Source organism: Melanaphis sacchari, unplaced genomic scaffold, assembly GCF_002803265.2.
Source record: "Melanaphis sacchari strain LSU unplaced genomic scaffold, SCAv2.0 Contig45_pilon_pilon, whole genome shotgun sequence".
NCBI classification, from domain to species: domain Eukaryota; kingdom Metazoa; phylum Arthropoda; class Insecta; order Hemiptera; family Aphididae; genus Melanaphis; species Melanaphis sacchari.
In genome coordinates, this window is record NW_020271303.1 from 1402998 (window position 1) to 1415966 (window position 12969).

General features: G+C 23.8%; 1 protein-coding gene across 2 annotated transcripts; it reads left to right on the top strand.

Moving 5' to 3' along the window:
• Positions 1–253: 253 nt before the first annotated feature.
• LOC112598179 (myrosinase 1-like) lies at positions 254–11798 on the top strand. 2 transcript variants are annotated; one of them, XM_025344567.1, is made up of 12 exons: positions 254–435; positions 3185–3301; positions 4215–4798; positions 5186–5320; positions 5853–5975; positions 6099–6285; positions 6626–6723; positions 7136–7277; positions 7609–7769; positions 9987–10124; positions 10452–10558; positions 11522–11796. In XM_025344567.1, the coding sequence occupies exons 3-12, from the start codon at positions 4265–4267 to the stop codon at positions 11661–11663; spliced, it is 1767 nt and encodes a 588-aa protein (XP_025200352.1). In that variant the 5' UTR covers positions 254–435; positions 3185–3301; positions 4215–4264; the 3' UTR covers positions 11664–11796. The 2 variants fall into 2 exon arrangements, with proteins under 2 accessions (XP_025200352.1, XP_025200351.1); XM_025344566.1 differs by lacking the exon at positions 254–435 and adding an exon at positions 3021–3060 and having other exon boundaries at positions 11522–11798.
• The last annotated feature ends 1171 nt before the right edge of the window (positions 11799–12969 follow it).

The window sequence follows — 12969 nt, forward strand, 5'->3', positions numbered from 1 at the left end:
AAATATAATTAATGTCTTATTAATATACCTACTTTAATACTTTTTAACTTTTGATTATACCTGCGACCTGCCATAATTTTAACCTAATGTTCTAATAATATAATATTATAGATATTATAATACCTTTTTATCCCATTTTTAGTCGTTTCAAAAATAGGGTATCGGGTGAACAATTCATTTAAATTAATAGTAGGTACACAATATAGATTTTTACCATTAGTAAGGATTAAGGAGTAAAGACACTTACATTTTTTCACATTTGACATGTCACAAGGGTGGTAGGTGGAACAGGTTCATCCCCTTCATGGTTTATAATGTCGTGCTATTAAAGTTCGTCACTCTTGAGTAGGTCGGAGGTCCTAGACCCTAGTTCACCATTTTGGAATGCTAATGTGATTCTGCAGATCAATAATTGACAGTAGTTTAATACATCAAGTGAGTACTGAAAAAATAAAGTAGTTTTGTACTTATTTTACTTCTTCTTAGTCAGCTTAATGGTCCAATTAGGACCAACGCTGCCAAAAAAATCTACCTTTCTGAAACGTTGTCTCTAAAATTGCGTTCTGGTCTATTAAAAATATATATCAAAATATTTTGTAACTATGTCAATCAATGGGTTTTAGATTGTCCTAGATGGTATTGTTTTATTTATTTTTTTGACTAACACATTTTTAATTTTGATAAAAAGGTGGGTTTTAATTGGAAAAAAGAGCCTGTACCGTCAAAGGACACTCCTTAAATTATGTAAAATATGAGTAAACATAAAAATGTCATAAGTCCAAAAAAAATTCATCGTTGATAAGGAATGAATAGCAATACATGCTTGCGAATCATAATGCATACTATATAGGTTTTAAAGCGTATTATACGTTTATAATTCCTATTATAGTATTATATATCCATTTCCAAGAGAACATAGGTGCACATCCAAACTATAATATATATTTTATATGCATTTATATTCTAAATATATAAGTTTATAATAACGATAATATTTTTAATTTTATAATCAAGTTATAACTTATAACACATTTTGTATATATTTTTTGCCTGCAGTCGTATAAGTTGGAAAAAAATAAAAGGTCATAGGTTTAATCATTTCATGGTTTAAAGTTTAATAACTATTTATACATAGGTACTCACATAATATCAAATAACAGATGTAATTTAAGTAGATATAACATTTAATTCATATTGTGTATCAATAACAACTAATCATACGAGAATAACAACTCAATGCCTATATATAAAAATGTACTAGGTAATAAATATTATCTAATAAATTTTGCTTACACGAATTATGAAAAATATTTGTGTAAAATTCTTTAAATATGTTTTATGAGCATCTTTTAACTAAATTGGATTTTCTCGCGAAAAATAACAATTTATTATCAAATAGTTTTTTTAAATTATTCAAAATCTAAATTAATCATAGATTTGAAATTTTCCAAACTTAAACATTTTCTACACATAATATAATTTTCAAAATATTTTGACTTGTTTTGAGCTATTTATAGAGATTTAAAATTTTTGAAGTTTCTTAATTATTTCCACAAATTTAAAAATATCAACAATTATTTATTTTTGTATTATACCATAAAAACCAAAGTTGATTTATAAAAAACTAAATTTAAAATTTGCTTATTTATTTATTTATTTTATTTTTTTAAATACCTCTTATAAGTACAAACTAGATTTAACTTGCTATCAGAAAGAGCATTTTTCCATTAAATATACATTTTGAATACATTATGTACAAACAAACAAAAACAATACATTATTGTAAAATCAACACTGTCTTCACTCCGTTCAAAATCTAAAAAAAAAAAACGTTAAAATAAAACCAATTGTTCACTCAAAATATATAAATCTAATATAGAATTGTTACAAAAACGCTAATTTTGTGAAATTATATAATATATTTATGATAACATTTTGAAGAAGATAATACAATTTAATATAAAACATGAGAAATAATAAAATATATAAATTATTTAAATTATTATTTACGATATTTTTTAATTATTACTTTAAAGTTTATTTGAAAAATGTTGTAATTTATAAGACTGGGATAAGATAATTTAATAATAGTGGCACCAATTGAATTTAATAGGTACAAAATCTCACATAAGTTTTTCTTGTATACTCGTATGTGTAAAAACATTAAAAATACATAAGTACAATATAGCCCAGACGGTCAGTCATATAGTCTTTTTTCGTAATTAAAATTTAACACATCCGTTATAGTGACTCCCTAACACCAACTGTTCAGCACAGCTGCACAGCGGTACCCATTTGTCCATCACCATTTTATGCATTAATATCCTTATAATTATGTTTGTTATTTGATGCTACAAAGAAGATTTATCAATTCACGATAAAATATTAGACCTACTATTATTATTTGAACATTTCCATTTCATTTTTCGTTTCTTTTGTTGTTTTACAAATTAGTACTTTACACGATTTTACATAATTATTAAATTATATTAGTTCTTTTGAATTTTTCACGTTTCAAAGTACCTTATTATTTTAAAATGACAAATGTTACATTACAACTATGTTAATTGTAAATTACAATAAATTAGTGGTATACCAATTTTTTAAGGTAAGTATCTATTGAATACAAAATCTATATGTGAGTGCCTAAAATATAATTGCTAGATAGGAATATGGGATCAAGGAACAAGGTTACATAATCTAACCTTTCCTCTTTGAATTTAAGAAATAAAAGCAGTTTTTAATTTATATTACTCATTTTTCAAGAAAACAACGGATCCCACTGAACATGTTTACTTTATAAAACAGTATTAGGTCAAATAATATCCTATAAATAATAGTTAGCATCTGACTTTTTTATTATAATAATCAATTTTTTAAGCTTATTTTTAAAATATTTATATTGAAACTATTGATCAATAAACTATAGAAGATAAGATAATATTTATAGGTACCTATATAAATAATCGTATGTAAATCGTTAACTTAGACTAAATTATTTTAGAATCATTGGGACTTCTGTAGGTGGAAAATAATTAAAAATGAAAGCTTTAGAATTTGGTAAGTATATATAATTTCTGAAAAGTTAAATATATTATATTATGGATATATACATAATCATCACATTTTACTTAATTCGAGAATGAAAATTTTGTCAATATATTAAATTACTGTTCTGTTATAGTTTTTATTTTTTTCTTGGTCGTCTCTGGATATTGTAACGAGCTGGAATTTCCCAAAGGATTTTTATTCGGGGCTGGCAGTAGCGCGTATCAAGTAGAAGGAGCATGGAACATTTCTGGTAAGTCAATGTATAATTATTTATTATAATAAGTGAAATCACAGTGTTTGATTAAAAAGTAATGAAGTTACTTTATTTGATGATAGAAATTGTTATAAAAATAGTTAACTTTTTAATCTAAAACATAATTACGATACTTCCATGTTATGTAAAAAAAATAGTTCACATCGTGCATGTATAAATGTATTTCTTTAATTTATTTTTAAGTTATTTGATAAATAACGTAAGTACCTATAAACACCTACATAATAATACAATAATATTAAAAAAAAAAATTTAAATAATTAATTAACAGTTAACAATTGCAAATATATAACTTACAAAATTAAATTATATTAAGATATAAGTTATAATTTATAACTAATAAGATATATTTAAGTTGTGTAAAAACATAATATCATCATTTTACCCGACCTGTTTATACAAAACGTTTTATACATTTCAAGAAAAACAAATTAAAAAATAAATTTATTTAATCGACTTTTTTTGTAATGTATATGTGGTTCAAACGATTGAAAACTGAATTGTGACGAGTTAAAATTAAATATACATACAAGAATATATTTATTTGTATGCCCAATAACTGATTTATAAATTAAATTTATAATATATTGTTTATTTTTTGAACTCAAAATACTTGAAACGGTGACGCGTATTATATCATAAGAATTACATGTTAATCAAAATAAGTGCCCATTACATTTTCGTTCAAAAAAGCGTTACATTCGTTACGCTATCACCTAACACTGCAGATTATAGATTTGCAGTTTAAGTATATCGTTGTTTAATTTATTTAAATTGTTACCAATTATATATCTATTTACGACTCGCTCTAGCCACTAAAATTAGGTTATATTAGGTACGTGATAATTTATTGTTGTTAAATTTTATTAAAAATGTCTTACGTGCAAAGGCAAGTCCGAGAGTATCTGGGATGATTTGACGCATCATAGGAAACATTTGATGTTCATACACACGTTTGTGCCGAAGATAAACAAAAACATTAACTTTCGTTTATCCGAGCCGTCGACAGACGCCCTTTTTTTCGCCTCCAAGACCACCCCTATCTTGGGCCATCAACCCGTCGAGCCAACCTCCTCTTACATGGAGACCATAGATAAGTACATGCAACAGTGGCTGGATGGTAAATACACTGCGATGGTTGGCGCTCCACCGTCTTCAAATTTCAACCAACTATTCAGTATTAATTACAACTTGACGGACTTTTCCTACGGCACGCAACCGTTGATGGTTGATCTGCCACACCGGCCGCCTAGGGTGGTGGACTACTACAAAGGGGTAGCCATTTATGAACCGCTACCCGACAATTTGTTTCGTTTTGTGCTCAAACTTCCTTCCATCAATGAAATTTCCACTTACGACTTGTACACTTTGCACACAGAGTCTCGCCCCGATCTAAACACGGCTACTGGAGACGTAGCATGCAATTCGTATTACAAGATCGATGAAGACGTTAAATTGCTGAAGGATCTCGGGGTAAATATAGTACTTACCGGCTACCTCGAAGTAGTATAAGTTATACGATTTTAGCACAGAATGATTTTTTTAACCACAAAATAGTTGTTTATGTGGTTTTGTAAATAATTTTTTTAAATAAATGTAAAGTCTTTACAATTAATTTTTTTTTACAATTTTATCATTACTATTTTTAAAAATTTTTAACATCATATATCGAAACAAAAACATTTTTCTGAAAATTCAACTCATAAAATTTGAATATTGTACTTGTAATAGCTAATTAGCTCTAAACATTTATAAATTTAAAAAAATAAATGGAGTGTATATAGTGAAATAAAATATGCTGATTAAGTTGTGTGAATAGTAAAAATATGTAGTTACAGTAATTACTTTTAACTTTTCTAGGCAAAAGTTTATAGATTTTCATTAAGTTGGCCAAGACTATATCCAAAGGGAAATGCCCGAGAATTTAATGAAGATGGTGTAAATTATTACAATAGATTAATAAACACACTTAAAGAAAATGGTATTGAACCTTTTGTAAGTATTCATTAGAGATGATAAAAATTGTTATCTAAAATTAATTATTTATTCAATAATAATATCGTTATTTATTATTTTTGTTAATTATTGTATTCGAAAAAGTTTCGGAGCCGAGCTCAGTTTAATTTATTATATATGGTTAATTTTTTTTTTAATTATAAATGTTAGTAAATGATGATAATAAAAAAGAAGAGACTGTTTTTTTTTTAATTCTCTAAAAATAGTTGAAGTACCCTTGATTTAAAAATTTTGATTTTTGATTTCTTACCTAACTTAATTAATAAGAAAATAAGTTTTAAGAAATAAATACCTAATAGCAAACGCGATATTTTAAAATTATGTAATTATAATTTAAGTATTTATTATTTGTAAATATATTACTATACACATTTTTTAAGCGCTCGTATGCTTTAAATTATTTATAGACTAATAAAAACATTATAGCATTATACATATAGCGTAATTGATTATTCATTAATTGTTTTTTTTTATAATATGGCAAATTAAATAACACGAAATTTAAATAAAGGTTACAATACATCATTTTGATTTACCAAGGACTCTGCAAATGATTGGTGGTTGGTCAAATAAGGCCATGATAATTTATTTTAAAATATTTGCCGATTTTGCCTTCAAAACTTTTGGTGACCGAGTGAGTTTATTTACTACAATATTTATTAATTCATTAAAGAATCAAATTTAAATACAATTTTGTTATTATTATTTAATTTTAATTAATTCTTAAAAATTAAATAAAGTGTTTATAATAATTTAGGTTAAACTATGGACAACAATTAATGAACCTTCTGTGGCGGTTGAAGGATACAAGTCTGTGAATGCTGCTCCAGCGTTTGGACATCATATGAGTGGTGTAGCCGATTATTTAGCTATACACAATATGATCCTTGCCCATGCTAATGCATATGATATTTATAAAAAACAATACAAATCTACCCAAAATGGTAAAATTTATAATTTTTTTAAACAGTTGTATATTTTTAATTTTTGTATTCAGCTAGGCGAGAACTAGTAGAGTATATCATACCAAATAATAATTGTATTATTATTTAGAAATACCTATCTAGAATGTTATATAATGTATTCACATTTTATATTATGATTGAGTTTAGATATTGTTTATTGACTATTACACATAAACACTTACTATATAGTACATTAGTACATTAATTATTGAAAATAAAAACAAAATTTATTTCGAGAAATCACTGAACTGTTTTACTACTATATATCATATATTTTAATAATTATTACGTATTAAAATATATTTATTTATTTTTTCAGGGAAAATTAGTGTTAATGTAGTTGGTGATTGGTATTTTCCGTTAAATAAAGACAAACAAGAGGATAAAGATACTGCTGAAGCAGCATTAAAGTTTCAAGTAGAATAAAAGTTTATTTATAAATATTATGGCTTTTGATTTATTATAGTTTTCGAAATTTGAAATTAACATTTTTTTGATTTTTGTACAAAAATTAGCAAAACTAAAAAGAAATATTAAAATACTTTAAGTATATAATCTAATACCTACATAGGACTTCTAAGTTTTGAAAACCAACACTTTGATAAGTTTGATTGCCCTATACTTAGTTAACTATACTATAAACAAAAAATGTACTTATACATAACTAATATTTATGTCATTGTAATAGATTGAAATAACTAATATAATGAAATATTGTCTAAACATTTTTTCATTTCCATAACTTATTAAAATTTTATTTTTGTAAAATCTAACCATTTTGAAGAGTTTTGAGTATTTAACTTCAATAATTCAATTTGTTATGATATAGACTGGGATGATACTCCATCCATTGACCTATGGTGATTACCCAGAAGAAGTACGATACAGAGTATACAATAATAGTGAACGACTAAATATCTCTAATTTGCGTTTACAAAACTTTACTGATGATGAAAAAAAATTAATTAAAGGTATATAATAATGTATAATTAATGTTTTGCATTTAATCAAATAAATTTAATATTATTAAGTAAAATAATTATTTTTTAGTATTTATATGTACCAACTAAAAATAATATTTACATTTAAAATACTCGTTTACATCAAGTAAAATTTCAATGTATCTTATAATATATTTTACATAAATAAAATAACTAATAATTAATAAACCTAACATTAGGTAATATTTTCAATTCATCTGTTTATATTTTGTGTGAAATTTTTTTAAACAACATTTCAAATACTCATTAGTCATTTCCACCAAGTATATAAAATGTAGTATACTGTTTATTTTACTTACAGGTTCTTATGATTTTGTGTCATTAAATCATTATATGTCCTTCGAAGTGACTGATTTGCCTCCAAATGAAAGAGAAGGAAAAAGTGTAAGTGAACTCGATGCAAATATAAAAAGGATGCTACTTAAAAGTGATGAAGAACTTGAAAATAAACCATGGTGTAAAGTAATGTATACCTATACTATTAAATATTTAAGTAATGGTCACTAAAACATCTTCATTAAATTCACTGATAATTATGAAATAAGCAAAACGTCAAGAATAAAAATAGTGTAGTATAATATAGAATTTTGTATTATGTAACTGTATTTAAAAATTACAAAAATAGAATATTTTTTACATCAATTATAAATATATAAATATTTTATCAATCTGTAGTACTACAGTACACAGTCAGGCACGGCGCTAAGGAGGGGCAAAATGAGGCTCTAGCCCTCCCAGAAAACAATTCAGCCCCTTCGCCAGCTCCCCTACTAAAAAATATGTACGATATAATAAAGTCATAAAACATTATTTTTAAAAGAGCTATATCAGAGAATTTATGAAATATACTTTTTTTAAATTAGTAATATTATGTAAATACTTTCGTATTTTCAAAGATATGTGTTTTAAGTTTTTGCTGTTATAAAAACCGATTAAATAATATTAATATTTTGTATACACAAAAATCGAAGAATATTATTAACTCAATTTAATGTTTGTTGTATACAAGTAAAAATATTTTTAGTTTACTTATTATTTTTAATATGTTTAATTAATACACTAATATTGTGTAAGAAGTTATTTAATAATTAATAAAAAAAAAGGATTTCCCTAAGTATCTACATTTTAATGTATATCCATGAACTATTTTAATCTCCAAAATTCAACAAAAAATACAAAGTAGATTCTTTAATACATAATATACTATGCAAATACCAATTTAAAAATGTATTGAACTAAAAACTTGAAATTTACTAGTTAAATAATATTATTAGGTAGGTAATCACAAATTTTTATTTTAAAAAATATTATTCCTACTGGTATTGATGCAATTTTATAAATTGTTGTTAACTATTTTAACGTTTTAAGATTTTCAATCATTTACTGTTTGGTGCATAAATAGATATTGTGTAAAATATCAATATTTAGTTTATTTAATATAATTGTCACTACTAAATAAATTGAATTTAGTATAGATTACAATAATTTAATTAATGAAGTTTGAACAAATAACATCTTCAGTCTTTTTACGGTGGATTAACCTACTAGTTACTAGTATTATCTAATAAGGGAAAAATCTACAACAATTTTAATAAAATATGTTTTGAAATTTGTAAAATAAGAAAAATAAATCTTAGCCCATGTAAAAAAAATATTTGCGCCGCTCTGCCCCTCCTGAAAAAAATTCTAATGCCGTGCTTGTACACAGTACACACTAATTATCACGATAACAGCACTTGATAAAGGAGAATATCGAAATCATAATATGACAATAACGTAATATTATATTTAGAACTTTGCAATGTTACATTAGTTTTGATTATGAATTTTATATAATACGGTAAAAAATGCTAACTTTGATTTTGTTACATCATTTTCATAGTTTATAATCATGATTAGCTTGTTTATACAAATATTCAATAATTATATGATTATACGAAAAGAGCGAAGAAAAAAGTTAAGTTGACCAAACTTGAGATAGGACCGCATATTAACATATCACACATTCACACATTGCTACGGCCATTTACAATTAATATTCTGATGGTATATTAATATGCAGCAATACAATTCGACCTATGAATGATAATATTTATGATACTTACCCGTCTGAGTCAAAGAAAAGCATATTTGCCTGCATAATGCATTAAGTGCAATCTTCGAAATAGAATATCTATACAAGAGTTTAAGGTATTTAATTTTTCAATTACAATTGTTTATATTATGAGATTCATGATTAATTGTTACTTAAATGAACGGTAGCCGGTAGGGATAATTAGGTGTTTTAAAGATATAAATTGGAAATTAGTAGCTTTGTAAAATGATATAAATTAAATTTTTTAAACAATAAATCCAACATAAACCTACCATAACAATAAGACTATTAAGACTCGTGTTTTGCGGTACTAGAATAATCTGCTAGGTACCTAACGTAAAGAGTAATTTATAATTGATGAGTGTTAGGAGTGTTAGAACAGTTATACAATAAATTATAACCAATTTGTATTATATAATTTACATACAATATACATTATTTTCTAGGATTTATAACGTTTTAACTTTATCTAACTGATTATTCTATTACATACACAAACTGGATCTAAATTAATTTTTAGAAATCATATCTCCGTGTAACGTAAGTATATAACATACAAAAACTAATAAATTTATAATTTTTAGAATACACCGGAAGGAATGTCTTCGATTCTAAATTGGATTGATAAGACTTACAACCATCCAGAAATTTTTATTTCTGAAAATGGATATCCAGAACCAGAAGGATTAAATTTTTCTTCAAAGAAATTGGAATACCATCACGTATGTATAGTACAATAATATTTAAAATATGTAATATTGAATCCAGTAATTATTTTTTGTAAATAATTCAATTTTCAAAATATTTAGACTGAGTTTAAATTATTTATAAGTATTTGATATATTTAAATTTTTTTATTTTTTATTTCTTTTAAACTATATGTCTACTGTCTATATGATTATATGTGTATATAAATATATTTAATTAATCATAACTCATCATTAGTAACGTAAATAACAGATACATATAAATTAATTTAAAAAATATAATAAACAAACCTTTTATTATGTTATTCATTTCTGATAATAATGTTCACTATTATTTTTTAGGATCACCTAAACCACACACTTATTGCAATTAAAAATTACAATGTTAAGGTTATCGGATACTGTGTTTGGTCTTTAATGGATTCCATGGAATGGTTGAATGGTTACAGGTATTTTCTTTCACTTAAATAATAACACTGATAATCACTAAGCAATAACGATATCTAAAAAATATTGAATATTCTGTACTAGAGTATTGTAAATGATGTAAATAATATATATATTAGATGTTTATATTTTAAATCAATGATTAATATTTAAGGCATTTTTTTAGATTTCAGTTAAAACGCATGCGCCTACCATTTATTTAAAATCATACTGTTTAACAAATTCATTTTTCGGTTGTCGGTTGTTATTACTTACGCTTCAAAAAACTACATTAAAAAGTTAAAGTAATTTAAACTTAAAAAGTACTAGGTATATAGTCTACACTTAGAATTTTTGAAAATTCGAAAAATCACATTAAAAAATTATTATCTATTGTTCTATTGGAACATTTATTTAGACTTTCTACAAAATAAGAATATTAAAAACAGTCCATTTCTATTTTCTAAGAAGTTCGATATGAGCAACATAATGCATTATAATTAGTACTTGCATAAAAGTTGTAGTAAATTCTTAATAGTGTGCGTAGTGTGTATATTATAACTTCCGCACATACGTAAAAATATTACTATTGCATTATATATGTATATGTAATATGTATCGTCTAATGTCTAACATGTGAGAGAGCTCTCCTTTTTGTTAAATAATATATTTCATTTGTTCAATATTTGTTTTATTTATTACATAACATTCTGAAAATAGATTTGAATTCAACTTGTCACAAGAATAACATTTCTTTTTTTCTTTTCTATTTAGAAACATCTATTAAATTTCTAATTAGTTAATAAAATTAAATCTATAAAATGTACCAAATATTCAAATTTTCTTGAATTTATTTTGTAGTTGTAAATATTATTTTAAAAACATGATAATTAATATTTTAAAAATATGATAATTAATATTAAATTAAATTTGCTTACACTTATACGTTATCACATTCATGGCATTTAAAATTTGTACTTCATTAGGTTGAAATACGGAATTTACAAAGTCGACTTCGACAACGATGACAGACCACGTACAAACAAGTCATCAACCAAGTGGTTCAGCGAGGTATTCAAAAATGGAAAACTGGTTAAACCGTTCTTAACAAACGAAAATTGTTGTTAAAAAAAAATAATGCTGAAATAATATATGTACAACTCTAATTAAATAACTAATATACAATAAACGCTATTTTATTTATTCCTTATATATTACTCAAGTGATATAATTATTAAACTGCAGGTTCAAATGATTGAATGATCACATATGAGTATATGATATAAATTATGATCATAAATAAAAGTATAAAACAATTAAAATAGATCAAAAATTGAAATATTTTGTCATTAATATCAAAATTTTTCGAAATTTCAAAAATTAAAAATTATGTTTGCAGTTACAAATTCATAAAAAATGTTCAGTTTATGCTTAAAATATTAAGATTTTAATGCAATTTACTTTATACATTTAGCAACTTATATTAAAAAAAATTTCTACCAGAAAACCATACTAACTTTTTATGATTGTTTGAATTTAAAATATTATAACGATAACAGATATTCACCGTATAATAAATAATAATTATAATTAAAATAAACATAATTTTTATCAAAAAGATTAGATTTTAAATGTCATTGTGTGTATAAAACATAATCATTTACGTAAACATTTTTTATATTTCCATAAATAATTATGTTTTTGAATTATAAAAAAATAAGTACCATTTATTATAATTTTAACAAGTAATTTCATAAAAATTTAAACTTAAATGTCAATTTAAAAAAAAAAAATTGTGCCAATATTTTTTAGATGTTTTAATTTCAGTATGAAATACTTATTAGTAAAACTAGGATTTTGATGAATTTTCACTTTTCTTTATGTATTATACAGTTCTGACCAATCACTTAATTTTTTTCGTTATATAACAACTTAGAATGTGTAATTTTTATTTTTTATTTTTTTTTGTATTAAATGCATTTCATAATATTTTTAAGATCATTTTTACAAACATTACATTAATTTAAAAAATTTAAATTTTGGTCTCATTTTTGTTTATTTTAAGCTTTTTTTTTTAATATGTGCTGTATAGGTAATCCCAATTATCTACTTCATTCCATTGATATTGAAAAATATAATTAATTGTTAACTCAATAAATAAATATATTTGTTTAATATACATATTTCTTAAAATTTTTTTTACCTATTTTGTATTGTATAGACAATTAATAAATTGTAATTAATAATTAATAATAGTAATTATTTTAAAAATAATTTTTTTCGTTCATTTAAGTACATTTTTAGTTTATAGATAATTTTTGCATTTTTTTTTAGTGCATTTTTAAATCATTAAATCCTAGCTCTACTTATTAGTAACTTTACATTAAATTTACAACTGCAAAACAAGTTACAAATTTTTGTGATTTTTGTACTT

Bases quoted from the DNA above. Each gene is read 5' to 3' on its own strand.
- LOC112598179 (XM_025344566.1), top strand. The intron at 5,976-6,098 runs GTGAGTTTATTT...ATAATAATTTAG, and splicing joins TCAAAACTTTTGGTGACCGA to GTTAAACTATGGACAACAAT. The intron at 6,286-6,625 runs GTAAAATTTATA...TTATTTTTTCAG, and splicing joins ATACAAATCTACCCAAAATG to GGAAAATTAGTGTTAATGTA.